General features: G+C 53.6%; 9 protein-coding genes across 9 annotated transcripts; 6 read left to right on the forward strand and 3 right to left on the reverse strand.

Annotated features, from left to right (window-relative positions):
- Positions 1–454: 454 nt before the first annotated feature.
- Positions 455–1,174, forward strand: PHYSODRAFT_457316 (hypothetical protein; the record flags this gene model as incomplete). The annotated part of the gene is made up of 2 exons (XM_009540564.1): positions 455–770; positions 987–1,174. Coding segments are annotated over 2 exons (504 nt in total), but the record flags the coding sequence as incomplete, so codon positions are not given.
- A 261-nt stretch (positions 1,175–1,435) lies between these two features.
- PHYSODRAFT_533422 (hypothetical protein) lies at positions 1,436–3,679 on the forward strand (the record flags this gene model as incomplete). Its single annotated transcript, XM_009540565.1, has 2 exons — positions 1,436–2,253; positions 2,332–3,679. 2 exons carry the CDS (start codon positions 1,436–1,438, stop codon positions 3,677–3,679), a joined length of 2,166 nt encoding a protein of 721 aa, XP_009538860.1.
- A 2,411-nt stretch (positions 3,680–6,090) lies between these two features.
- Positions 6,091–11,235, forward strand: PHYSODRAFT_532479 (hypothetical protein; the record flags this gene model as incomplete). Its single annotated transcript, XM_009540566.1, has 9 exons — positions 6,091–6,698; positions 6,819–6,996; positions 7,234–8,445; positions 8,542–9,081; positions 9,196–9,269; positions 9,354–9,738; positions 9,814–10,097; positions 10,224–10,350; positions 10,909–11,235. Coding segments are annotated over 9 exons (3,735 nt in total), but the record flags the coding sequence as incomplete, so codon positions are not given.
- Positions 11,236–12,843: 1,608 nt separating this feature from the next.
- Positions 12,844–17,655, forward strand: PHYSODRAFT_320068 (hypothetical protein; the record flags this gene model as incomplete). Its single annotated transcript, XM_009540567.1, has 2 exons — positions 12,844–14,726; positions 14,898–17,655. 2 exons carry the CDS (start codon positions 12,844–12,846, stop codon positions 17,653–17,655), a joined length of 4,641 nt encoding a protein of 1,546 aa, XP_009538862.1.
- Positions 17,656–17,819: 164 nt separating this feature from the next.
- Positions 17,820–19,629, reverse strand: PHYSODRAFT_532690 (hypothetical protein; the record flags this gene model as incomplete). Its single annotated transcript, XM_009540568.1, has 2 exons — positions 17,820–17,918; positions 17,989–19,629. The coding sequence occupies 2 exons, from the start codon at positions 19,627–19,629 to the stop codon at positions 17,820–17,822; spliced, it is 1,740 nt and encodes a 579-aa protein (XP_009538863.1).
- A 686-nt stretch (positions 19,630–20,315) lies between these two features.
- Positions 20,316–22,214, forward strand: PHYSODRAFT_533258 (hypothetical protein; the record flags this gene model as incomplete). Its single annotated transcript, XM_009540569.1, has 2 exons — positions 20,316–21,346; positions 21,395–22,214. 2 exons carry the CDS (start codon positions 20,316–20,318, stop codon positions 22,212–22,214), a joined length of 1,851 nt encoding a protein of 616 aa, XP_009538864.1.
- A 91-nt stretch (positions 22,215–22,305) lies between these two features.
- On the reverse strand, positions 22,306–22,626 carry PHYSODRAFT_307660 (hypothetical protein; the record flags this gene model as incomplete). The annotated part of the gene is made up of 1 exon (XM_009540570.1): positions 22,306–22,626. One exon carries the CDS (start codon positions 22,624–22,626, stop codon positions 22,306–22,308), a length of 321 nt encoding a protein of 106 aa, XP_009538865.1.
- Positions 22,627–22,774: 148 nt separating this feature from the next.
- Positions 22,775–25,122, forward strand: PHYSODRAFT_307661 (hypothetical protein; the record flags this gene model as incomplete). Its single annotated transcript, XM_009540571.1, has 4 exons — positions 22,775–22,784; positions 23,159–23,595; positions 23,771–24,433; positions 24,460–25,122. 4 exons carry the CDS (start codon positions 22,775–22,777, stop codon positions 25,120–25,122), a joined length of 1,773 nt encoding a protein of 590 aa, XP_009538866.1.
- Positions 25,123–25,254: 132 nt separating this feature from the next.
- On the reverse strand, positions 25,255–26,905 carry PHYSODRAFT_533148 (hypothetical protein; the record flags this gene model as incomplete). The annotated part of the gene is made up of 5 exons (XM_009540572.1): positions 25,255–25,339; positions 25,422–25,800; positions 25,877–26,410; positions 26,506–26,667; positions 26,776–26,905. Coding segments are annotated over 5 exons (1,290 nt in total), but the record flags the coding sequence as incomplete, so codon positions are not given.
- Positions 26,906–27,218: the final 313 nt, after the last annotated feature.

Consider the following 27,218-nt stretch of genomic DNA (forward strand, 5'->3'; position numbering starts at 1 on the left):
AGGTATCTTATCGGCTACTGGTAGTTAGTTAGGAGTGATGGTCATAGGCAATATCAGTTATTGGTAGTTGCGCATGAGTGCGGAACACCGCACTGCCGCGGCGCCGCCGCTGATCTCCGTGGCGTCCCGCGGCTCTGAGAGTGCGCCCAGCGCGTCGCCAGTGCCAGCATCTTCTTCTTCTCTGCTCTTCTCGCTTCAATTCTACGTCGACCGCGTGGCGCTGGACGCCGTATCGGCCTCGCAGTCGCCCAATAACGCCGCGCTACTGCTGGGCTTCCAGCTGTTGCAGTACGAGATCGTCGTGTTTGACGCCAAAGTGGCCGCCGCTTCCTGTCCTACAGAGCCTGCACTGACGAGACTAAGCCATGGCAAGTCCTGTCTCTTCGAAGCGGACCCGGACGAGCTGCGGCTCGAGCTGCAGCGACACGCTGAGGCGCCACTGACGCTGTTGCTGCTGGCTCGAGAGCATGGCAGGGCTCGGCTTCGCGCCTTCGCGGCCGTCCCGCTGGAGCTGCACGTGGGGCTCGATGATGACGAAGTACTGAGCCGCCGCTCGCTGCTCCGCGTGTGCGAGTGGGCTAGCCTCAGCGGCTCGTGGGAGCTCCGAGACCATTACAACGCGGCGGTGGGGCGCGTGACGGGTGCCGTCACGCTGTCGTGTCTCGGGAAGACGCTGGCCCCGCACCTCACACAGGCACTAGGCGTACAGGTGAGCAAGCCGCAACCGTCTAGTCCTCGAGTGGGGGCACAGGAAAAGGAGCAGACGCAGCGTCCGCCGACTGTAGTGGGAGCAGAGGAAGAAGAGGAAAAGCAACGGCCATCGACTGCAGACTCAGAGTTGAAGCTGCAAGAGGAAGAGAAGGTGGAGACGCAGGACTCGGGTGTCCAGTGCGACGAGGATATGCTCGCCCAAGACGCGGCGCAACCGATGCCTGCCTCAATGTCCCTGCGAAGCGGTAGAAGTGGTGCGGTCCAACTTGATGTAGTGGCGAAGACCAAGAGCTCTGGTGCTGAGGGGCAGCTGCTCTACTACAAGAACAGCGCAAAGGGCGCAACAAGTCCACGACGGATTCGCTCGAGACCTAGGAGAGATTCAAGCTCCCGACCGATGGCGGCGGCCAAAGGTGAGCTGCTGTTCCCGCGAGAGCTCCCACCGCCGCTTTTCTTCCAGAAAGCCCGGCGAGCCAAGTCATAAGCGCACAATACTAGTACATATGTATGCTAAATGCATTTGGACTGAGCTCTGCAACTGCTCCGATCGATCCTGCGCGTGGACCACATACATGCTGGAGGGACGCGTGCGACGCTTCAAGATCACGATCCTTCGCTCACAAGACAAGAAGCGAGCGCCTGCGCAAGTGGAGAGAGGAGAGGACTGCGCAGGCGAAAGAAGAAAGAGGACAAGTGAACTTCGTGTTGTTGCCGTCTCTCCGCGATGAGTGATCAGCGCTACATCAAGGAGGGATGGCTCATGAAGCGCAGTCGGTCGGGGAGGGTCGTGGCCAACTGGCGGCGGAGGTACTTCCGCTTAACCCGCACCGAGCTGCTATACTACAAGGCGCCGCAAGACCCTGCGCCGCGCCGCCGCTACGAGCTGACACTGGATTCAAATGTGCTTCGGACGAATGACCAAGGATACCCGCTGTGCTTCGTGTTTCAGCCTGCGCCCGGGCAGCCGAGTTTCTACATGCAGGCGGAGAATGAAGTGGAGAAGGATGAGTGGCTCAGCGCCATCTACAACGCCTACCGTCGAACGCCAGACGTGGCGCAACAGCAACCGCCAGCTCCGGAGATGCCAAAGACAGAGCCTTTCCCTTCGGCAGTACCAACGCCTCCTCAGCCGCCGCCTCCACCAGCCCCGCTGGCCAGGATCTTGCTCGACGTCACCGTTGAAGAGGCTCGCAATCTCAAGGCTGCCGACTTTAACGGGAAGAGCGATCCGTACTGTGTTATCAAGCTTGTGGGCAAAGATGGACAGATTATCGACATCGAGGAGAAGAGAACTGATTGGATAACGGCTACGCTTGAGCCGGAGTGGAGACAGCACTTCCAAATCGGCAGGGTGGTCGACTTGAATTCAGTGAAGGCTGTTCGGTTTGACTTGTGGGATCACGATACTTTCAAGCGGCACGACAGCCTGGGATCGGTGATAGTGCCGTTTTCGACATTCAAGGTGTCACCAGCAAGCATGGCCCAGTCAAACCCTATCGATGACTGGTTCCGCGTGCAGCCCCCGCAGAAGACCGGATTCTCGTCGTCCCCCCGACGCAACGACACCAGAGAAAAAGAGCAAGTTGTGAAGGATTGCGGCGAGCTGCACGTTCGGATGAGCATATCTGGGCCCAACCTTGTTGACTTCTTTCAACGGGAAGACGAGGTTGTGACGACAAGTCCTGTTGCTACTGTAGCCAATGAGCACACCGACAACCGGTTGGAGATTACTGTCTTAGCTGCGAAGGACCTCATTAGCGCCGATCTCAATAATTCGTCGGACCCGTACTGCGAGCTGACCCTCCTTGATGATCATGGTAAGCCTATTCCAGGAGAGTACGCTACAACTGCCGTCGTGCATCGTACGCGTAACCCAGCGTGGGCTAACGAGCACCACGTCTTCGGCTTGATTTGCCACATTGAGAAGGCAGCAAGCCTCAAAGTACGGATTATCGACTACGATAAGGCCAACAAGAATGACCCTCTTGGATTTGTGCAGATTGACTTGGATCAGCTATCGGCTCATAAGTGGACGGAATGGCACGCTCTTCAACCAGAAGCAGGCATGTCTGTTCGCGAGAATCTTGGCGAGATCCAGTTACAAATGTGGCTGATTGGGGAGAGGCGCGGGGAACATGTGCGAAGACTGAAAATTCACAAAGAGTTGAATATGAAAGCGCACAACCAGTCTGTGGAGCAGCTTGAGTACGAGAATGCTCAGTTTCAGCTTCATGACGCCGCTTGCAAGCTTGATGGAGCTCGCATACCGTGTGCTGCGGCGGATTATCAGTCGCGCGACCCACGCTTTTATGGAATTAACGGGTGCATTCACTATTTAAACACCCAGATAGCACGTGCGCATCAAGAAAAAACATCATCTGATGAAAGCTTTCAAGCGCGAGCTGGCCTGGAAGGGCAAGCGCTACTCGAAGTATCGGTCGTTCAAGCATCTCATCTCAGACTCCAAAACAACCAGCCTGATGCTGGTAGCAAACCGACTCCATACGCGGTTATTGAGCTTGACCCCTCCGTATGCATTGAGGAAGTCAAGCGTACAAGTGCACCGCTATCTCCTCAAAAGAGTAAACGAGTGGCAGCAGCTGCAGCGGAAGTACGCAACGCTAGATTTTCGAAGCGCACCCAGGCTGAAGTGTCTTTGCATCGACCCAAGCTCGTGAAAAACGAAATGCGATCGGAGAAGTTTATCGACATCAACCCCGACAAGCCGATGTTGAAAGTGGGGATTCTTACTGGACATGGACTTAGCCCCGCCGATATGAACGGGTACAGCGATCCATACTGCACATTGTCTATCACTGATCGCACGACGGGCAAGGACATTGAAACTGAAAAGAAGCGCACAGCGGTGATATCGAGAACGCTCAACCCTGTGTGGGCAAATGAGAACTTCATATTTGGCAATGTAAGTTGCATAGCTATATCGCTTTCACATTTTTACAACCAGTAGCATTAACCTGTATATTCTCCATTATGTTCACGCAGAACGTCCCCCTTTCTGAAGCCAGATCACTGCTGATTCACGTAAAAGATCACAACAACATTGGGCGAAGCACCCCTCTCGGACGTGTGGAGATTCCTTTGTACGATCTTTGTCGGGCATCCGCGGACGCCACGTCAATCTCATCGAAAGAAGTTGTGAAACGATATGAACTCCAACCCGAGCCTTGGATGAAAAAGCATGCCAAGCATTTGGGTGAACTTTGCATTAAGACTGAAATGGTTGGAGATGCAACAGTGCTGGCGGAACTGATGCAACGAATGGCTAATATTCCGATGGAAAAGTCATTGAGCATTCTCAGCTTCTCCGAGGCAAATATCCAGAGCGAAGTTTCAATGAACACGAGTATGTCGGCAGCGGACTTTTATGAATCGGAGCTGGAAGATGAAACGACTGAGACGATTCAGCGTGGAGCCCCAATTCGGACCTCTACTTCAAAAGTGCTGAACAATACCAACACCGCTATGTGGCGTAAGGAGAAGTTTTCATTTTCGCTGTCGTATCCAGGAATATTTAATGATGCGAAGTATCCAAGTATTGAGACTCAATTGCTCCAGTTGCGCATTCACGAGGCTCGGAATCTTTTGCTCTCCGATGCAGCGAGTGGTTCTACAAGCCGTGATTTCTTGAAGCCTGATATTGAACTTTCACCGGAGACACAGTATCAGAAAAAACTTGGACGAGCACGAGACGCAGCGAATATTTTCTTCACTGTTATTCCTGTTCGTGGCGATGGAACGCTGGAAGATGCCGAGCGAGTACAGAGCCTCACTGTGTACGATTCCCGCGATCCATTTTGGCCCAAGGAAAAGTTCGTCTTCGGAAAGACCAAGGATATCTCCAAGGTGTCGTACCTCTCTCTTCACTTGTATGGACGAGATTTGCAAAACGATGAGCAAGTGGTTCTGTCCAAGCTACTCCCAGATGAAGAGAAAGTACTCGATGAACTTCCTAAGAAAACACTCAAGCGCTGTCAAATACACAAATTATCCCCCTCTGGAGAGATCGACGATGATGGTTTTGAGATCTTGCAGTATGATCAGCGTGTATTGGCTTTTCGTGGTGGCGAGGATGGCGGACGCTTTTATCCCGCACGTGTCCAGAAGTACATTCCGTTCCCACGCGATGAGTACGAAGTCCATTTCGAGGACAAAATCGACACGATTACTGAGCTCCGGAATCTGTTTTCCTTCGACGTAGAAGGCGTCGTCCAAGCGGTACGTGGTGACGGTAGAGTGGACGTGGTCGTCGAGAACGAGTTGAGTGGCAGCGCGAACTCGAAAGACAGCTCACGGTATACTGTCATGCCAACTCAGCTTATCCCGCTGGAAAAAGGCTTAACGGATGGACTGAAGATGGTGATGGCCAGGCGCTTTGATATCAAGGAAGAGGAAACGAAACGGTGGACGAAACTGCAGCATGATTTTTCCGGTATTGTCATCGACATCGCATCGGTGTCAAATCTCCTAATGCCAATCTACGACGATAGCGGAAAACTTGTGGGTCTCAAACCACTCGATGAGACCAGCGAGCCTTCATGCCGAGTGACTTTGCTAGGTAACCCAGACCAGATCGAACAAGACCTCTGTTCTCTCAATAGCAATGGCGAACTCCTCGCGAGAAAACCAATTGCAGTATCGAACCAGCGGAAGTGGGAGACGAAGTGCCCTCTGGAGGCTACTGTTGAATTCCAATCTGAGCGTATGACAGAACCTGGTGATGAGGAAGGCGAAACTCAAGACGAAGAGGCAGTGCCTGCAGGGCACGAAACAGGAAGTGACAAAGCATCACCTGCAGCTGACGAGGGTACGTCGACTGAAGGTCAAGAAGCGAAACGTGAAGACGGGAGCGCAGCGAAGGTGAATGATTTGATCTTGTTCCAGAAGAAGCCTTTGTTACTCGGCGTCAAGTCAGCTGATTGCAAGGAATCCCGTGCGGATGATACGGATAACGAGCAGATTGATTCAACCCAAGCCGATATGGGATCTCGCGTTCTCAAAATGAGCTCAGGCATCCTGATACGTGTGGATGCTAAACTGGAGGTAAAGATCCCGACGAATGAGTCGAAGAAGAACAAGTCTCCTAAATCAAGTAAGGACGCTAAGCCTAAGACAGCAGAAAAGACGTTCGTGGAGCGCACTATTGGGTATGCGAAAGTGGATCTCGCCAGCTTGGAGCTTGGACAGAAAGAATTGCGCCTGGAAATTATCCCCGTTGACGTATCGAGTGCTCCGAAGCACAACGTGCCCTATTACTTGTCGCTGGGATGTCTGATCGTTGATATTACAACGCGGACAGACACTCCACAACCGCAGCCAACGCCACAGACCGCCACCAATGCAGTAGAAATGGAGCCCCGTATGTGGGATCGCGAATTAGGCACGTGGTATGAGCACCAGCAAAAAAGTGAGCCGTCGTCCATCTACGCTCGGGGAGCGACGTGGATCGAGCGGAGGCAACTACTTCGTTCGTCGTTGACACCTCTTGGGAATGCTCAAATTGACGCATTGCACACTATTCTCGTGGTCATTATGAAGCGCATCGTAACCGTCTTGCGCGAGATCCGCCAGTTTGAGCAGTTTGAGATGCTTTCGACTGACGAGATGAGGCGGAAGTGTCGTCTGATCCACACCGTGAATGCCGATCCGAACAGCGAGTATATCGGCCGTACATTGGAGAAGCTATCGCTCGACGTGCGAAGAGAGATTGTAGTAGGCTTGGAAAATGAGCTTTTGGATTTGGCAGGAGTGAAAGACAAACCTGATGATCCCAAACCTGGTACACCTAGGGAGGAGTGGATGCAAATACGTTCGAAGCGGCAACAACTTCTTCGCGATCATGGTGACTTCTTTATGTCGGATCAAACGAGTACTTCGATTCTCTCAGTCCCAAAAAGCTTCACGGGCAAAGGAATCATTGCTTGGATTCTGCGTGAGCCCACTGTGCTGTGGTCAGACGAATGGAGAAAGTATTCCAAGAACCCGGCATGTGATTCTGTCACTGTAGGCTGGGGTGATCCAAGTGAAGTCACTGGTGTTGGAGCGCTTCACGGACCGACCGAGGAAGGCGAAGCAGTACAGTGGATGAGTGCATTGTGCGCTGCAGGTTTTGTGGAAAACGTCACTCCAGGAATTGTAGCTTTGGCTGACTTGGGTAAGCGACAAGTTCTAATGGAGAACAAGGCGGACCGCTTCTACCGATTGCATGAAGTCGATATGTGGATTGAGAAGCTGCCGCGCGAGAAGAGTTTATTCCCCTTGGACCTCGTTCAGGAGATTGACTGCTACTGCCCACCGATGCCGAACCCACTCAAAGAGGACACCGCCAAGGACTCTATTGGTATCGTCAAAGAAAGCAAGATTTATCGGAAGAAGCTCACGGAGCATTGTGACGGGTTTCTTGGTATGCACTCGATGATCTCCGATCTACTGTTCTCCGTTAAGGGCTGGACTTTGCGCAAACCTTCCGTGCCTGAAAAACCTGACGAACACGCTGCTGAGAAGACTGAAGAGACTTCGCAAGTTGTGGAAAAATTGTTGTGGAACTGGAAGTATTGCCTATTCATTCCAGGTCGTAGGCAATTGTATCTTTACGAACAAGAAACCTCCACATACCCGATGGCCTTCATTGACATGGCTAGTGCTGCCTGCAAAGTAGCTTACCACGTCACAAGCGATGCAAAAGGCGGGTGGCTAGACATTAAAAACCCCACTGTATACAAACGGAAGCCGGATTCGCAAGACTACGTTCCTGCCACCACAGAAGCACTCGACGAAATGGCGCGAGTTCGAGAAAAGGGAGAAAGGGTGATTGAGTTCAAGACGCAGAATACTCAGAAGTGGATCCGTGCGCTTGCACGAGCAGGTGTTTGTGTTGAGGCGTTTCCGGGCCAGAGGGTACTCATGAAGCGGCTAAACCCCGTTGTTCTGCAGCAGAAGTGCAACAAACATGCCACAAGATTTAAGCCTAACGACCTTGACGGAAGTTTCCATCGCCTGCTGAATCGTCTATTTGGCCACGACAGAGAGTTGTCGTATGAAGATCACGAGAGGGAGAGGCGAGAACAGCGTGCGCAATTGCGAAGTGAACTGAAGAAGGCAGGCGCCGAAGGTGACGTGGTGATGGCGTATTATGGTAAAGGCAAGCAGTTGAAGTCCAAGCCAAAGTACAGCGGAAACTACAAGAACGGCTCGCTATACTCCGCGCGTATTCTTCGTATTCGCACTCCCTTCACGGAAGAACATTACCCGATCAAAACGAAATATGACTTGAAGGACAAAGAGATGGTTCCGCATGATCTCACCAAGCTCTTAGCCAAGTACAAGGTGTCTGACCAGGCATCTTGGATGACTTTGCCGATGTCCCAGCGTGACATGTTTTTACTTTACGATGTGGAGTACAGCCATGCCAACGAACGAATTGTCGAAGTAGGGCTGATGCGGGAGCACGTTCGGATGAATGAAGGAGACCTGGACCCTCAAAAAGTGAGTGACAAGTGCACAGATCTCAACATTATGTTCAAGGCTACGGATCTAGAGAACTGTGTTTCTCGAATGCTGAAGCACCGCTACCGCCACAAGCCACTAGGAATTCTCAAAATTCCTGTCACAATGATTTCGCCTCACCGCACCATCGACGCGTGGTATCCGCTTGGGCCTGCCAACGACATGCTTCAGAAAACCGGACTTGGCCAGATCAGAGTGGAGCTCAAACGTGTGCAAAAGCGAGAAATAAAACGCAGTGCAAAGATCATCGAAGAAGTGGGGAGTGAAACCTTAATGCAGTCAGCAGACAAGCCTAAAAAGGAAAAGAAGCAAGCTCCGTTTGCAGAAGGACATGAGCCATCGTTTGTGAAGGTTTCGATTTTGGAGGGGCGAAGTCTACAAGTAGCAGACCTCTTTACAAGCGACCCTTTCGTGGAGATCGTCTTGTTAGGTGAAGAAGACTCGAAGGAGCATGACACGGGCCTGAAAACGGACATCAAGATGAGAACACTCAATCCAACTTGGGAGAACCAAGAGTTCCTGCTGGGCAAGACTGAAAAGACTAAGCTCAGTGGTAAGAAGGGAATAATGCTGCGCGTGATGGACTACGACGCAACCTCGGCGAATGACCCGTTGGGTCGTGTGATTCTTGAGTTCCAACGAAGCGAGGCGGGGTACATCAGGGGAGTAACGATGAAGCACTCTGATACTATGGGCGAGAATGTGACGGAAGAGTTGAAGCTGGACAAGGGTAACCGAGTTGTCGTAGAAGCGAAGCTTCTTCCTTGTTCAGCCCCGGAATTTTCAAAGCGGCAAAAGAAGAAAGCGCCTAAGCCCGATGGATTGCTAGGAAAGTTGCGGTTTGTGGTTGAGCTCATGCGTAACGAAAACTACGCGGATCCAAATGTCAAACTGCTGGAAACAAGCTACTCGGCCGAGATCGCAATCAAAAAGGCGGACCCACTAGGAGACTTGGGCGAGTACACTTGCTATTTCCAGCCCCACGGCGAAGGCGGTCTGCGAATTCAGTACGCCCCAGCCTCCGAAGACCTTGGGTTTGGAAATCCGTACACGCTCAAAGATTTACTTCAGCGAGCTGCCCCCACCAGAGCTGGAAATGATAGTGCACCGTTACCGAGAGAAGCGTATAAAATTCTTGGTCGCACGTACGACTTAGCGAAAGTCGACTATCTCACCGTGCGCTTGGTTTCTGACTCGACTGGAAGGGTATTGGAGGGACAGCTGGGCAAATTGGACAAGAAATCCGAGCGTAAGTCGGACGACAAGGAGGAAAAGCCAAAGTTGTCACTGAGAAACCCGCTGCAGCGCGCAAGTTTTCGCGATGAAACGATCGTTTTAATCGACCAAGAGAACCCCAAGCAGAAGGTGACTTTGACCTTCGATCTAAACTTGATTGGAATCCTTCGAGCGGACCGTGTCAGACGAATATTGGCTGATACTTTCCGCATGGCCGGACTCTCGTTTGATTCGCGAACATTTAACAGTGGGCGATACAACCCTGATGTGGAGAAAGATGCACTAACTTTCCTTTGGGATACATGTCGAGCAAACGCTTCGTTGGGTCCCAATGTTTCAGAGGAGGTTCTTACGCAGGAGTTGCTCACTCAGGTGAGAGTCATGAGCCAAGCGACAAAGCTTCACTGGAAAGTCACGCCTCAACTTTTGGCTTATGTGTTTGAAATCGTCTTTTCGGCTGGAGAGAGGGATCGTCTATCGTATGCCGATGCAGTTGCTTTGGACGATGTGCTCAATCGATGGTCGCGCATATTGTCTCATGTGAACGAGGCGAAAGACTATATGACTGGGAATTTGCACGGCATGAAGACCCCGCGTCTGCTAGAAGCGCTTTTCATGGAGTGCGAGTGGACTGGATTTGATTTCTCAGCTTTACAGGATGCTGGCTCCAGCCCACCAATTGGCATTAACGGCTCACTAAGATTGGATCATAGCGTTCACGGAAAGATGAGCCCCATACGCGTTGATGAGAGAGTAACTGCTCAGGTGCCACTCCTCAAATGTGCTGGCGTGTTGGTGGATGTGAGGCTTAGTAATGATGAGATTGTAGCTGCGATGATTGTCAAGGAGTATGGAGACGACCGCTACGATGTCAAATTAGTCGGTGACATCTCGAAAGATACCGTGTTTGTCTGCGCACCTGAAAAGGATGGGAATCGCCAAGAGATGAAGCGAGGGCGTCTTGCGCGGATCAAGCAAAAGAACGAGAAGCTACTTGAATACCTCGACGGTGAAGAACCCAAGGAAGAAAAACTCGCGAGCGAACCCATGGATGCTTCGATCGCGCTAGTCAACGGGGCAATTTTACTGCGGCGATTTCAGAAAGAAGATTACGTGCTTGTCAGTGAAGACAGTAAGGACAGGAAAGCAAGCTCCAACACCCAGCGACGACTCGCCAAGGTTTTGCAGAGTTGTGGAAAGGCACGATACGACGTCATGTACATGGATGGTCGCCACCCACTTGAGGAAAAGTCGGTGGCACGAAAACGTCTGACTTGTATGAACGATGCTTCGTTGTATGACGGAAAAGTGCTTAGCACTTATTACCCGAGAGGTGAAGCGGATGATGCTCCTCCTTCACAAATGTACGACGTGCTTCTCGAAAACGGCGTGTTGGTTGAGCGTCTGGTGCGAAGCCAGCTTCGCGTTCGTGAGGAGGTTTTTGTGGCAGACGCAGCATTCTTGGGTGCAACTTTCAGCTCAAGTTTGCATTGCACGAACCCATTAGCTCCAATGGATACGGGGAATGATCTTTGGTGGGGCAGCGAAAAAGCCTTAGCCGTATACGCTATCCTTCCTGCGCCAGTGAAATCTATTCAAGCACGCCACCCGACGACGAACTCGCTCATCCAGGGATTCCTTACCGAGAAGAATGAAAAACAGTCGGGTTTCCTCGGCCAATACCATGGATTTGTGAAGGGAGAAAGCTTGGATAAAAATGAGGTGGAGCGGCTGGAGACGGTGTACACTGCAGCATGCAAACGGCGCAATCATAACTCATTCTCTAAAGCCTCGCCGAAGTTTGATAAGAAAAACTGCTTCTGCCTGTTTGTAGCTCCTTCACCGCTGGTACAAGTTGACGGCTTTATCAGAGTCAGCTCATCTTCCGAGTCGGAGGCACTTTTCAAGGATTTAATCCTGGCTACTCTGAACAAAACTCCTGGCTCTGTCGTGCCACTCTGTCAGAGACTGCTGCGTGCGGAATGCGCTGCCTATTCAAAGTCTGCTTCCAAGGAGTGTTTTGCGGTCATTGAACGTGTGAAAGTGGAGTTCAGCAGCGCGCCGAAGCACAATGTGGAGTTTGACTTCAAATCCAGTGGTATGCCACCGAGCGACATTAGTGCAGCTGCCAAAGAATTGAGCGATGTATCCATGGCAGATGCGTACGTTGACATCAAGTTCCAACTGACCATACCGTACGATAACCAAGATGACATCAGTGATGCCGTGGCCGCTGCGTACGAAGACGCTACTGCTGTTTGTGAGCGGCTACAAGATGTAACCACTTTGGTCTTGGATGAAGACATGGAGGCGCCAGAATCGGTTGTTGTAGACAAGGCGTCGTGGACCTTGGCGACTTCAGGCAAGCCTGCGAAGTCGGTTCCGGTTGCGTTCACTAACGCAAGTCGAAGACGAGACTTAGTGCCCAAAGTATCCCTTGCGCCCTGTGACGACATCCGAGTCCAAGTTTGTGATTTCGACAATCGTGTGCATGAGCTGCACTTCCGAATGCTCGATGTTTTGGAAGAAGCTGGCGTTCGTAGAACAGTCACCCCCTTCATCAAAGCTAAGGTTGATTCGGAAACGGTGGATTTGAGCAATGGATTAGCATCGCGCTGTTCCGTTAAATTTAGAAAGAAAAAGGGGGAATATGGAGACGCGGTAGACGTGCCAACAGCAGATTTGAAGTACGACATGCTCAAAATTGAAGTACTGGAAGCGAGTAACATGGTTCTCAAAGAAAAGGTAGGAACGGAGGGTCTCGTCGTGGAAGTGGTGCTCATTTCGAGTGACTATCAAACGCACATGTCGTCCGAGAAAAAGATTTTCACGCCATTCGGTGTGAAGCTTTCAGCTACAGGCGAAATCGTACCTGAGCCGGGGAAAAAAGATTACCCACAAAACTCGACATTCTTGCTGATGCCACAGAAGGACGTCTCAGCGTTGAACACGAAGTCGGAGAGGCTGCCTGCAGTCTGGAAAGCAACAAAGCAGAAAGTGGTAAATGAGGAAGCGCACAAACGAACCAAACAGGAAGCCGCCAAAACAGCCAAACAGGAAGCCACCAAAGCGCCGAAGGTGGATAACTCGCCGTCGGTCGATTTTAAGTACCCTGGTGTTGATTTGGATCGCGTTTCTGAAGTGAAGCTGGTCATCCGCGATAAGAAAACGAAGGCGAAGGTCGGAACTGTCACGATTCCGATGAAGACAGTCGGTGATAAGCTGAAGCCGCAAGACGAGCCGATTCTACGCGTGAACCAAGAGGGATCGGAACGAAAGCGCGTGGTGGGGACGATTTCGCTGACTATTTCCCGAATCAAAAACGTTGACAAGAAATGTGTAGACGTGTACGCGCGACAACTCAGATCAAGCATGGATTTCTGGAGCATCTGCCCAACGGAATTGCTTAAAACAACACTTCACGACCGCAAGAAGAAACTCACCTGCAGTTTCCTTGCAGCTGGACCTCCCGTTTCCGGTGGTGGGAAAATTGTGCTGAAAAAGCCTCTTGAAATGGAGATCCAAGTGCAAAAGTTATCTCAGGCTCGTCGTCTCGTGCGCGCTCTTGATAAGATGCTCTCATCTACCTCCGTATCTACAATTGTAGCGCCAAGGGCAAAAGCTGGCAGCAGTGATCTGGCTTCTCGTGCTGTTAGTCAATGGCGTCATTCCGTACAGCAAACGAAGTTATTTGTCAAAGAAACGGCTTATGATTTGGGCCTGGGCGACTACATGACTGAACGGAGGCTTCCGTGGGGGGCTGACGTAGTTGCTGACGAAAGCAAGCAAACACGCCATGATATTGTAGTTGTGGAGGCAAATGTGGGTACCTGCACCCTTCGTGTGCGCGAATTTGTTCAAAAGCTCCACGAGGCGTTCATGACACGATACGTTCCGAAGTTGGACGAGTTGTACGTTTTGGATGCCCAGGGTGGCCACGCTGACATCGCTAAAGGCGAACGACTACTGTCATTCTTTGACACCGAAGTGGACGAACTGGAGTATGACGATCAACAGGTTCGCCACCGACTGTATCAGCACATTCGCTTGGCAAAACTGGCGCAGGTACTCGAAATGATCATGAGAGCCTCGATAAGAGTCAAGGTGATGGATGAAGATCGCAATAACGTCGACTCGTATTTGGGCACCGCTTGCATCCCGCTGATGGATCTTCTTGACCAGCATCCACGCGATGACATGTACCAACTCCTCTATCTGCCGACTACAAACCTGCGTGGTACCGCATACGCTGCTCCGAGCCCTTTAGGAGTTGACCGGGGAAAAGTTCACTTGCGTCTTCATTTGAAACTTTCGGAGAGTTCATTATTTGAGCAAGCGAATAATGTATACAAGCTGTGGAAATCAAGGTATATCGAGCAGCACGAAGCGGCACGCCGGCGTCTCCACGATGCAGTTGTGCCAGCTCAGCGTCGGCGCTGGATGACCATGAAAGGGTACTTGGACGAACTCAAGGTGCAATCCAAGGGGAAGTTGCATTGGGAGCGCACACCGGTGTTACTTAGCCTTGTGTGGGATATCTTCGTCCTACAAGAGAGCTCTCCAACACACAGCAAACAGGAACGTGTTAATGAGGACGAGCTAGAGTACACGGAGAAGGTCGCGCAGATGGCCAAAGACTACCGAGATGTGGTAATGAAGGTACACGAACGCTGGGTTAATCTTCAACCCGAGCTGGACGAGCTCTTGACTATTCAAGCCGCAGACCAGATCCATGCTCACCGCACACCGGAAATTCTCGATCATATCGAACAGGAGGTCGAAGGGCTAGACGTTGGACTGAGTACTGCATGGCAGCAGGTGAAGCAAAAGTGGCTGGTCTTGTTGAATGCTTTGGAGGAGCTCGTAAGCATGCAAGAGCGCAAGCTAAACTTGACTCGCGCGCCGGTGCTCTTGAAGATTGTGGAGAAGCGTTGCTTGAAGGGACTCAATGCTCGCCACTCGGAGGGTGTCTCGAATATTCAGTCCCGTTGGATGGCTATCACACAGCCGAATGGTCCTTTGAGTGAACTGCGGTTGATGGAGAAGAAGGGATTGCACTGGCGGCGGACACACGAGCTGCTGCTGCTACTTGATGAAAAGTGCGAGGGTTTTGCAGACGTGGATGATAGAGCGCTTACTAGTGTTCAAAACCGGTGGGAACAGGTGCAAGAATGGCTGGATGAGATTGTTCAGATGCAGCTGCAGCACACGATTGACTGCGAGCACACTCCTTTCGTCCTGGAGAAAATGCACTTGTGGATTCCTGTGCAGATGAAGCGGCAGAATGAGTTGATCAAAGCTGAAAAACGATCCAGTTCGATCGGGACAAGTCCACCTTCGCTGTCAAAAAGTAAGCTCGAAGCCAGCATGCGTGGCCTGTACCAACAAAATTCCAGCAGTCGCTTATCATCTGAGGGCAGCTTCAGAGCTGAGAATGGAGGGGATGACAATGAACAGCTAGAAGGTATGATCGAATGGTACTCCATCGAGGAGGCCAAACTTGAGCTGGAGCGAATTCCGTATCACCGCATTTCAACGGAAGCAGAGAAGAAAAACTGGTTGGCCTATTCGCGCGACGGGAAAGACACACGTCTCTCTATTACTCAAGAAGAAATGGTCTTCAGCCCCGAGAATGTTCGCTTTGCGTTGGAAGAGCGCGGCGTAATCCCGAGGACTTCAGAGTTCGACCCGACTGACATCGACCAGGTAGCAAGCATCAAGGCTAAATACGAAGCATGGATCTCCCCGACTCTGGCCGATCCGAAGTCCGGCTCACAGTCGGTAGCGCTGCCTACGACCGTCTCGAAAGAGATTGCAGAACTCGAAACACTACTGAAGAAATATCGCGATGACGATCAACAAGCGGTTGTGCTGCCAAACCCAGAACGCGTGGCCGAGCTCTATGAAGCAATCGAAAGTCTCGGAAAAACTGATTTGCTTTGGAACGTCGAACACGTTGTGAGTAAGAACCGCGAGCTGGCAGTACCTGACGACTACAAACTTCTCCTGCGAGAGATGACAATTCGACAGATCTCAACGACCGAAGTTGAAAATCTGGTCAAGTCTCTAGCGTTCACGATGCAGAAGGAGGTGCTAGTCGAAAAGGGTATTGCTGTCCCAACGACAGCCAACCCTACGACACTGCTTCAACTCATGCACCGCCACCAGATCAAAGAAGTCATCCTGCCGAAGGATACGGCTTCCATCCAGACTTTGCTCCAGGAGAGAGGAATGGATCGCAAGGGTGATCCTGTGATATTGCGAGGGGTTCGTATCGGAACGCAGGCAACTGGTGCTGCTAGTATCCAGACGGCTTCAGGGGCAGCTTCTTCCACCAAGGCACTCAACACGGGACTGGGTATCATCGACACGCAAATCGAATTGCTACGTAAGACGCTGCTCATCGAAGCCCTCCGCAAGCGAAACTCACTGATTCGCACGTTTCCTTGGAGATCGCACGCTCTTGATGAGGAAGATGAAAGAACGGATGCCGACATGTTCGCTGCCGCTGTTGAATTTGCTGAACTTGACATGAGCGGCGACTTTTTGACGCTTGTGGAGCGGTTCCAGCGGCAGCTCGTGCACGAGTCTTACACCAGACGGCTGGCTGAGTACGCAGCTCTTGACCGCTGCATGCGAGCCCTTCTCGGAAAGGATCGGGACGAGATAGTCACGAAGGAAGAGATTGCCATGGAGCTGCACAATGTGAACAAGAAAATAACGGGCGCGAACTATCGCCTGCCCCCTGAGGCCTTTACAGAGGACGAGCTTCAAAGGGCAGCTAATGCTGGGCGCATTCGTTCTCCCAGCGCCGAAGTTCTCGCGCGTTGTCCAACGGGCAAGAATGCCACTGCTATGGCGTACTACACAGCTATCAGCTATGCAGGTAATGTGTTCCAGGAGATGAGCAGCTTTCGAACGCGAATGGATCCGACGAAGAACAGGTTGGCGGACACCTTCCCGTTCGAGGACTGCAGCTCTCTTGATGGTGTTTTAATTCCAAAGCAGCGGAAGACGTCGTCACTTACCCAGTCGATTGCAGACTGGCTGCTAGGATTTGACACGTCGGCACTGAGTATCAAGCGGAAGCTAAGCGCTGCTCATCGACAACGACTTGTGTGGTCATCTGCAGCTTTCACGTTGCGAAACCGGTGGCTGCAGTGCGGACTTGGATGGTGCGACCACATCTTTGGAGAAGGCGTCGGAGTCAAGATCCTGCTTGATCGTCTGCTACTGTTCGAGGCTGCAAACAAAATGCACATGGTGAGGACGGAGATGCTGCTACGGGAGGTCCGTGACAAGTGTTCAAGACTGCGAGAGCGCGAAAGCGAGGCTCAAGCGAAGCTGGAGGAACGGTACCAGACGAACCTCGAGCTTCTGGAGCGGCTGGTGACGCTTGCGGAACGATGCATGAACAACCGCAAGTTGCATTCAGAGGAGACCCCGGTGCTGCTGCACAAGCTTGAACAAGTGTGTGTGGTGCCTAGCGGGCTCAACGAGCGGCACCGCGAGGCTTACCACACAGTGGCAACGTACTGGCTGCCGCAGCAACAGCATCTCTCGGAGCTCATGAAGATGCACAGGGAGGGCACGTTCAGCATTTCGCGCACGCCCGAATTGCTGGGGAAAATGAAGTACCACACAGAAGGCACAGCCGGCTCAGAGGAGCTCAACGAAGAAAAGGTGGCGGCTGTCGCACAGCGCGTCGCCCCCGAGCTGCAAGCAACTTTCGTGGATCGTAAGCTCAACGAGGTCCGGCTTGGGCAGCGCAAGGAGCCGTCGATTCTGAATCTGGACCTGACCGAGGATGAAGGCTTGACCAACCAGTCAGTCGAAGATGGACCGTGGAAGGAGCTGTCGCATTCCAAGCGGGTTGCGCAGCCGCTGTCGCCCCACGAGAAGCAGACGAAGTGGAAGCTGGTGAAGAATGCCGTAGCTGCAAACGCGGCGCTATCAGCGAGCTCACCCACGAAGGAAAAGACTGACAAACTCAAAGTGGAAATTGGAGCCAAGGTCGCGGCGCCGCCTTCTCCGCGGAGAAAGTTGTCCCTGAGTGAGGAACTGAAGGAGCTGCTGCGCTCGCCGACGCAGTGGCTTACGGGCTCAAGCTTCCAAGAGGAAACCATCGCACCCGAGCTGTACTACCCCAAGGAGGTCGTCTTGGAAACTTTAGGCGACCGTTGACCGGCCCAACGAAGTAAGTAACCCTGCATGATTGCTGAGCTCTCGATGAGACCAGCACTTTATAATGAATGAATGGATACATATTCTTTTCACTTGGTACTTTTGTTCTCATGATATATTTGTTAGAAGATGGTGGTGCTGATGGTGATAGTTGCTTACGCTTGTTACTGCTCCCTCTGCACACGCAGCTCGCGGTTGAGATAGTAGCCGGACTTGTGCAGATATGTCGGCGGCAGCTCGATAGCGCGATTTTGCTCCAACACCTGCAACCAAAGCCCATGTTAGACCAAAGGCTAGGTAAAATATCAAGACAAGAATACCGATACCACGCACCCGGTTGGAGAACACTTCGAAGTCGTCCTCAGTCATGGGTCCGTAGAGAAGACTCCACTTGCCGTCTACGAGCACGAAGTAGTAGCGCTCATTCTCGCCGTGCTCGTACCATCCTTCCTCGCCCTGAACGGTACCCGGACACGCGTTGAGGATGCCGCTCGAGTTCTTGCTGCTGTGCTGCTTCTTGCTGCCGCCACCCAGGAACGACCGCATCTTCTCGCCGATTTGTCTCCCCAGCGTCGACTTGCTGCCGTTCTGCTTGGAAGACGACGTGGTGGAGCTCGTGCGACCTTCGTCGTCTTTCCGACTCGATGACACGTTGGTCGCCCGCCCTTCCGACGAGCCCTCGCTGCGTTCTGTCTCGTCCTTCTTTCCTCGGTCTCGGTCGGGCTCCTCCTTCTTGCTGGACGCGGTGGTCTTGGCCTCCGCTGCTTTCTCGTCCGACTTCATGTCTAGCTGGCTCACCCCCTTCTCCACCTCCTGCAGAGTCGCCGCTTGCTTCTTCTTCTCGGCCTTCCGAGCCGACCGAGATCCCTCCTCAGGCTCGGAATCGTTGTCGTTCTTGTCCCGACGCTTCTTGCTGCGCCTAGAGCGCCGCTTGTAGTCGCTGTCGTCCTCAGCGTCTTCCTCACTGGAGCTTCGTCGGTGTCGGTGTCGACGACGACGTCGTCTCCGTCGGTAGCTCGCATCGGAATCGTCGGAAGATGTTGACTCGGAATCACTATCGCTCGATCCACGACGATGGCGGCGACGACGCCCATGTCGGCCACTACGCTTGCCTCCATCGCTCTCACTCGACTCACTGCTATCTACATCACGATGACGCTTCTTCTTGGAGTGTTTACTCTTACTTCGAGACCGCTCCGTGTCCTCCGGCGCAGCGCGGGACCTGGCACTGCTCGACGGCTCCTCAGCTCCCCCTCGTTGGCTTTCATCCCCTGCTGCTTCACGGTCTTGACGGTGTTTTTTACTCTTCTTCCTACTGCTCTTGCGTGGAGATTCATTGCCTTCGTCCTCCGCATTGGTGGTCGCTTCCTTACGAGGAGATCGAGCTGTGACGGGGGCTGCCTCCTCGGGTTCACTCGCGTCGTTGGCCTCGCGTTTTTCCTTCTTTCTCTTCTCCTTCTTCTGCTTCCTGCGCTGTTTCTCAGCAGCTCGTTGAGCCTCTTCATCCGCCGCATTGTCCTTGCTATTGACACTGTCTGCGTCTGCCGCGCTGTCAAGGAACTCCAAGTAGGAGGACGGCACGTAGCCCACTTCGTCTCCGGCCTCGCATTTGAGGTACCCCGTGCGCTTTGAGGACAGCACCTTGACGATGTCCCCCGTACGTAGCGACAGCTCTTCCTCCCCCGAAGCCTTGCGGTCTCGCACCACTCGAGCCATCGTCGCTCCGTCTTCGTTAGCGGGCTTACCGTTTGTCGTCCGCGCGGTGTTGACAGTCGATCGACTGGTCGACAGCGGTGACCCACGCGCTGTCGCGCTGCCGGACTCGGTGTTATCCACGTACGTGGCCACCAGTCCGCCGCCGATCCCCGAGCCGCCTCCTAGCGGCGTGTTCGAGTACGAGTCGATCGAGTCATTCGTCAAGCCTTTGACCTGGCGCACCGCCTGCTTGGGCTTGGTGGTGAGCGCCGGCAGCATGTCCTGCTCCCGCCGGCACGTTCGCTGTTCGTGTCGCCGACACCGCGGGGCTGGTCTCGATGGCGCTTTTAAGTTGTAGCGCCGCTATTAGCGCGACGTCGGAGCAGAAGCAGAAGCAGAAGCAGAAGCAGAAGCTAACGCGAGGCTGGCTGGATGCACGCAGAGCTCAGCTCGAGGCCGTCTGTTATCATCAGACAACCCCCACGAAAATAACTCCACGTCCTGCCGGCTGCATTTAGGTCCGTCGGCTTCAAGGCCTCGAGGCTCAAGATGGAGACGCCAGCCGAGAATAGGCGCAAAGATGTTCTGGTCCTACGCAAACGAGAGCTCAGCACTTCCAAATGCATTTCGTCAGCGAGCAACGCGCTATTTCCCGCCGCGTTTTAGATATCTCCAGCGAACGAGCACTCTGTGGTTTGGTGCAAGACCGTTGACTTTACTCTTATCAAACGCACAGGTCAATATCCTTCACCGCCAAAAACTACCAGGGTACAAACAGACCCCTCTCGCACGGACCAAGCCTCTTACACTACACACACTGCAGTGACGACCATGGATCTTCCACGTTGAAGCTGACTGCAACATGTGACGTGTGGGAAAACCTCCTCAAATAAGACCATGTGACGTGTGAGAAATACCTCAAATTATCCGTGGCCAATCACTGGGAGCGCATCATCCAATTGACGATGGCGAGCAGGTCTCACTACGGCCCCGCGGCGGATGCGTCCGCGCCGCAGTACCGCGCGCTGTGTGTGCGCTCGGGCAATGTCGTGGCGCTCGGCATGCAGAAGACTTCGTCCGTGAACTGCGCCGGCATGGCTCTGTTCCGCGTCTTCCAGGGGAACGTCGAGGTGCTGGGCTTCCGGCCGCCGCTGGGCGTCTACTTCTCGCTGCACTCGCCCAAATGGAACAACCTGCTGGTGATCGAGGGCCGGCCGGGCAACGAGGAGACCCAGGCGCCCTTCGGACCCTCCAACGCCAGTCTGTTGCAGGTTATGGAGCCGAATTTGCCCTCGGAGGCGCTGAATGAGGACGAGGAGATCGCGGCCGACCGACTGGCCATGCAGCTCGTGGACGACTTCCCCATTGTGCTGGTGCTTCGAGCCACCCCCCTCACGTACGGGAATGTCACGAGCTTCTACGAGAACGCGCGGCCCGAGAAGCCGCCGGCGGTGCTGCCGGGCTTCAAGATGATCGTCCCCAAGCACCTTCAGAGCGACGTGGCAGACCTCACGGCAGGCTTCGACATGACGAGCGCGGCGCCGTCAGACGCCGACCCGTCGCACCACGACTGGAAGTCGCAGGAGCGCGTGCTGGCGGAGCTCGTGGTCGTGGACTCGTTCCGGACCGTGCAGTGCACGGAGCCCTGGCAGACGACGGTGGACCGACTGCAGGCGAGTCTGCAGGAGGAGGAGAATCCCGTCTCTCAGAAGATCGTCGTGTGCGGAGGCAAGGGCGTGGGCAAGTCCACGTTCTGCCGCTATTTAGTCAACAGATTGCTGGCGAAGTTCGGGACTGTGGCCTTCCTGGATACGGACTTGGGGCAGAGCGAGCTGACCCCGTCCGGACTTGTGGCGCTCCACGCCTTGGCGACGCCGCTGCTTGGACCGGGATTCTCGCACATGAAGAACCCGATCCGGTCCTTCTTCTGTGGCAATACCAACCCGGGGAATGATCCGCTGTACTACATGAAGGCAGTCAAGAGTTTGCTGCGTCTGTACGAAGCCAAGTGGGGAGGCCAAGTGTCTGACGACTCAAGTCCCAGGAAACGGCAGCGCGCGCGTGTCCCGTTGGTTATTAACACGGACGGATGGATCAAGAGTATGGGCCACGACCTGCTGTGCAACGTCATCCAGGAGACGAACCCGGACCACGTCGTGCAAATGCTGGCTGCTACGAAGAACAAACAGTTTGACGTCCCTACTGAAGGCCGGTGGCGTATCCATGGAGTCCCGCCATGGGATCCCGTGGGCGTGACGCAGCCTGCTCGCAGCTCCAAGGAGATGCGGATCTACCGATTCCACTCGTACTTCCTGGCGCGCACGCCTTGCAGCCTCCCACGCGCACTGCTACAGAACCTGCAAGTGCTTTCAGAGAAGAACCGCGTCGACGGCGACATCTACCGCGCCTACGCTCAGCTCACGCCGTTCGTGGTATCGTTCGACCAGGTCGACGTCGCCTTCGCTGGCTCTTCCGTGCCTCCCAGCCAGCTCTTGTTCTCGCTGAACGCCTGCGTCGTGGGTCTCTGCTTCAACCCCGACTATAAACCTGTAGAGGAAGAGCGTGACGGACCGCCGCGGATCGTTTTGCAGCCAGTGCACGCCCCGTGCGTCGGAGTGGGCATCATCCGAGCGGTGGACGCCGACAAGCGGCAGTTGTTCGTGTTGAGTCCGCTGCCCCTTTCGGTGCTGAAGCGAGTCAACCTACTGGTGCGAAGCAGTATGCCCCTAGGCAACATCATCCTCTCTGCTCAAGAACCAGCCCAAGCTCCGTACGTTGTCACGGACGTCGTGTCATCCGACGGCACTGGATCCGCCGTCATGCAGAGCCGCAACAACCTCAAACGCAAGCGCGACGGCAAGTAACCAGACTGCTAGCCTCGAAAACTCGTATAGAACGATACATAGATGTTCACTGGTTCATGGACTACGTCAATTGATTTCTTTTCTCCAGTCTCTAGCTGCTGATGACGCAGACCTCGTTGTGCTTGGCGTCTCGGTAGTGTGTCACGCACTCGTCCATGTCGATCTCCGGCTCGGGCCACGTGTCCAGCGTCAGTGCGAGCTCTCGTCTTCCGCTCCACCACCGCAGGAGCTGCCGCCACTCGAAAGTGGCTACACCATTCAGCATTGACACAGATCCGAACGAGACGTCCAGCGTCCGCCAGCTCCAGCTTGACTTTGCTTCATGTTCCGACGAGGGCCAGAGAGGAGGCCCCGAGAGCAGCAGCAGCAGCCACGGCATGGTGGCTACGAGCACCCACACGATACGAATCATCGAGCAACTCTGGATCGGGATGCAAAATGGACCCGCAAAAGATTGCGACGGTTCGCCTTTTCGCTGTCGTTTTAGCCATTTTCTACGGAATTCGTTTGTTTTGTAAGTATTTTTTAAGAAACTCAAAAGTTTGGAATTTGTAAACAAAATGGTCTACAGTAAGGCTTAGCAGTCACACATCAGCAACCCAGCAGAGGATGATCCTAGTTAGGTAGTTAAGGTGCAACCTGGTGTCCACAGTTGCTCACTCTTCTGTTCTTCTCATTCCGGAATTTACTGCGCTGTGGCAAAATGGTGGTTCTTTACTGCATTTTGGTTGGGGAAGAAGGCGTGCTCATTGTGGAGATCGACACGAGTGCGTCCGTGGCACTCCTGAAGGTCGCGATCGCCAAGGTGCTGAAGTACAATGGGCGAGCTGATCAGCTGCAGCTTTTCTTGGCCAAGAAGGACGGTACGTGGCTGACAGAAAACGCGGTGGCGGAGTCTACAAGGGATACGAGCGGCCTGGACCTTTTGAGTTACACGCATTCAGAACTCAGCGCGGTTGGCCTCTCGGAGGAAAATGCCAAAATTTTAGTCGGTGATGATGAAGCTGCGGCTGGGAATGGGCCTGTACATTTGATAGTGCGGATTCCGTCCGGGATCGACATAGAAGTCGGTGAAATTTGTAGCGAAGACATCCACCGCGCCGAACTGGAATACTATCAACAACGAGGTCGGCTGGTCCGACGCTACTGTGAAGACTATTGCAGCAAAATCCTCGACAAAATTGACAGCCACTACGCGCTCAATACGCGGCCGCTTCCCTTCATTTATGTGGGCGGCTCATCGGGCATGGGGAAATCACAACTCGTCTTTGCTCTCGGAGGACGGCAGCCGTATTACAACTGGCTTGCCACCCGCATTGGAGCCGAGTCTCAGAGCATCTACCGCAACTTTGAATCCATTTCAAGGGCATTCTTTAATGTTGTGAGCAGAGATAAAGTACCGAAAGGCCTCCGAGCGAGATGTTGGATATGCCATCTCCAGTTTACCAAGAAGAAGCTCTGTGGGCTTTCGGATTCATCCGATCACTACTGGAGCATTGCGGTTCGGCGGAGAGTCAACGTCCTCAAATGATACGCTTTGAAGAGACAATGTGGAGAAGTGCACTATGAAAGCTGTCCGCGCTGTTCGTGATACGATGTTGAAGGAGAATAAGGCCCTCCCTTTCTTCATCTTGGACGAATTGTCGCTCGATGGAGGAATGAGCATGGCGGCTTTCCAACGCAACGTCTTTCGTGTTTGTGGCTTGGTGATGGTGGTTATGGGCACTGATGCCAGAGCCACGAAGTTGCTGGGAGACGACTCGAGAGGCAGCTACAAGGACGAGCAACTGAGGATGACGATTGTTTATCGCTTCCCTCGCTACCAACTACTTCTGAGTGACCGGGAAGAGCAACGTGTCTGGGGTAGTGTTGTGCTGCAGTTCCCTGTCGTTAAAGACATCGCGATGCGTTCGTGCGGAAGGTTTGCCCGATATTTCGTCGACAGCGCGGTGGAGTACGCGACTGCAAACGAGGACTTCAAGCTGTACGACTTGTTGGATACAGCATTTTGTCATGTCAGCCGTAAGACCCAGGGAGGCAAGGGCTTCAGGGACAAGCGAGGTGGACTGGAGGCACAACTGGCGGCAATATCCTACTCAACCATTACACCTGAGCCACCGCGAAAGAAGAGGAAAACAGAGAGTGTGGAGATCAACTTCATGCATTTGCACTTCGCTAACTTGGTGGACGAGCCAATATTTTCTCGAAGTGCTTTATGGGTAAACCCACGAAACTTGAAAAGCAGACGTTCAACGCGTTTGAGAAGGTGGCTGCCCATGCGATCTTCTGTGCGTCGCGAAGGAATGGCGTACGAGGTATCTCTCTCGACGATTTTTTGGCTGGATTACTAGGCGAGTTTCAGAGCGAGTTCAAGATGATGACGATGACTTTGGACGATTCAAACGAGCCCATCGCTGCCAGTATCCTGTTGGATGGATACACTGCGTTGGCGAAGGCGTCGGAGACGACGATTCCCTTCTTGGCTCCACCCAATGCTGAATGGCCCCAATACATTCTCGATACTCGCGCTCACGGGTGTGACTTTGGTCATCTCGTTCTCAGCGCAGGCAGCGGTATTTGCGTGAAGCGCGTGGGGAACATTGAGGGAAACAAGTGGCAGGGCGCACCACTTCTCGTCTGTGAATGCCAGGAGACCGTGGAGACGGGTAAGATGAAGGAGATTATTAATGAACTGGAATCAGCATGGGAGCAGAAGTGGACGACTGCGCTGGTGTTCTGTGCGCAGCTACAGGTAGCAAGCTTTCGTGCAGAGTGGGAGTATCCACAGGTTGGTTGCGTCAAGATTGACTGCCAGAGCTGTAGTGCCGAATGGATGTATCAACCAGATCTAAGAAGTTGGAAAAGGTTGGTCATCCTATTAGTGACGGATCCGGTGATGACGGATTAGACCCGAAACACCCACGCATTTCCTAGTGTTTGCCCCCTACGAAGCCGTGGAGTAAGCATTGCCGGTAGTGGAAAACGTGAGCAATTTCAGTCACATTGTTGCTTACGTTCATCCTACGACTCGGTTTGCCTCCTACTCCCGGAAGGAAAAGTCTTTGTCCGCGGCCTCGGCGTGGGGTGTCGCGATGGCGCCCATGTGGTAGTCGCCGCACGAAATCCTGCACCACAAAGACAACTAAAGTTAATATAAAATCCATGAGTGCGCTCATCAACTATGACAGCCAGCCAGCAGCGACGTACGAGGTGATGTTCACGTCGGCCAGGGCCTCGATCTGCACAGGCTGCAGCTGGTTCTTGCGGTCGCCGTGGCCCAGGCAGTTGGAGCTGCCCTTGCCGAACGTGAAGACCTCGCCGTTCTCCGAGAGAGCCACGGTGTATTGCCGTCCGCAAGCGACCTGCACCATCTTGTACTCGTTCACAGCCGTCATCTCGTGCGGCTCGATCCAGATCTTGGAGCCCCACATGTACAGCCGTCCGTCGTCCGTCACAGCGGCCGCGTGGTCGTAGCCAGCCGCGATCTGCTTGACCGACAGACCGTTGAACGCCTCCACCAGGACGGGGATCGACTCGATGTTGTACACGTCCATGGCCAGACCACCGCCAATGCCCAACTGGTTCTCTACAATGATTGCAGCAACAGCAAAACATTAGCACTCACACCACCCACCGCTTTAAGCACAGCAGCACCAACGTACGGCTGTTGCCTCCCCAACTGTAGAGCTCGCCGTTGTCCGTGAGCGCGAAGGAGAAGTCCCGGCCAGCGGCAATGGACACGACGTTGTCCTTGGAGAAGAACTCAATAGGCTCAGGCACCTCGCACGTGTCGGACTCGCCGTTGCCCAGGCGTCCGTACTCGCCGTTGCCCCAGGCCCAAATCTCGCCGTCCTTGGACAGCGCCACCGTGTGGAACTCGCCGCACTCCACCGTCAAGATGGGTACACCCTGGTCCACCAGCGTCGTCAGCAGTCGCGGCGTGGGCTCGTCCTTGCCGCCGGCGTGGCCCAGACCACCCGCGCCCTTCATGGTGGAGCCGCCCCAGCCCCACGAGTACATTTTGCCATCTGCGTCCACGGCGGCCGTGAAATAGTCTCCGCAGGACACGTCCACGATCTTGACGCCCTTGAGCGCCTCCACCTCGCGCGGGAGCGTCTCCATCTCGCTGCTCTCTCCGAGTCCCAGCTTGCTGTACTCGTTCGAGCCCCACACGTAGAGCTTGCCATCCTCGTCAACTGCACAAATGCACAATATTTGGTCACTATTTTTTCTTATACCCACAAATAAGAAATCAAATAAATAAATAAATAAATAATAAGAGTTGACGTACTGGCAGCGCTGTGGCTGGCGCCGAACTCGACGTGCGTGATGGCCTTGCCCTCGAACGCCTCCAGCAGCTTGGGCGTGAGCTCCTCGTACGCGTTGCGGATGCCCGACTTGACCACGGGGCCGTGGCCCAGCTGGCCCAGCGTGCCGTTGCCCCAAGTGTACACTGTTATAAGTAATTGTGCATCGTGCAGTACAGTAGAGTAGAGTAAAAAGTGTCAATAATGACATGCTTGCTTTCCAAATGGAGTACTGTAGTGTCGACAAGACGCACCGCTGGACTGCGTGGAGAAGGCGTGCTGCAGCGCGCTGCGCGTGGCCAGGGACCTGGCGACGGAGGCGCGGCACCCAGCGGCGCGGAGAGCGCCGAGCAGGACCTGCACCATGACGATCGCGAGCTTCCTCTATGCAACGAATATGTGTGGCGCCGCGAATCCACGTCAAGGAGTACAGTGGGGTACTGGAAACTAGAGTAATTTTGAATCCGATACCCTCTACTATCTTATAAAGACAATATTCGAATTAGCTCCATTAGACCTCTAATAAATGGATAGGTGATAATGCAACATACCATTGATTTAGTGGGTAAAAGTCTTAATAACTGTACTATCTGCAAGTTGGCGTGCACCACATCAACATCATAATCAATGTAGCCATTATCGTGATCACCGAATAATTAGCCGGCGGCAGAACTTCTCGATTAGAGCGCACTTCGAG

Source organism: Phytophthora sojae (assembly GCF_000149755.1).
Source record: "Phytophthora sojae unplaced genomic scaffold PHYSOscaffold_15, whole genome shotgun sequence".
Lineage (NCBI taxonomy): Eukaryota > Oomycota > Peronosporomycetes > Peronosporales > Peronosporaceae > Phytophthora > Phytophthora sojae.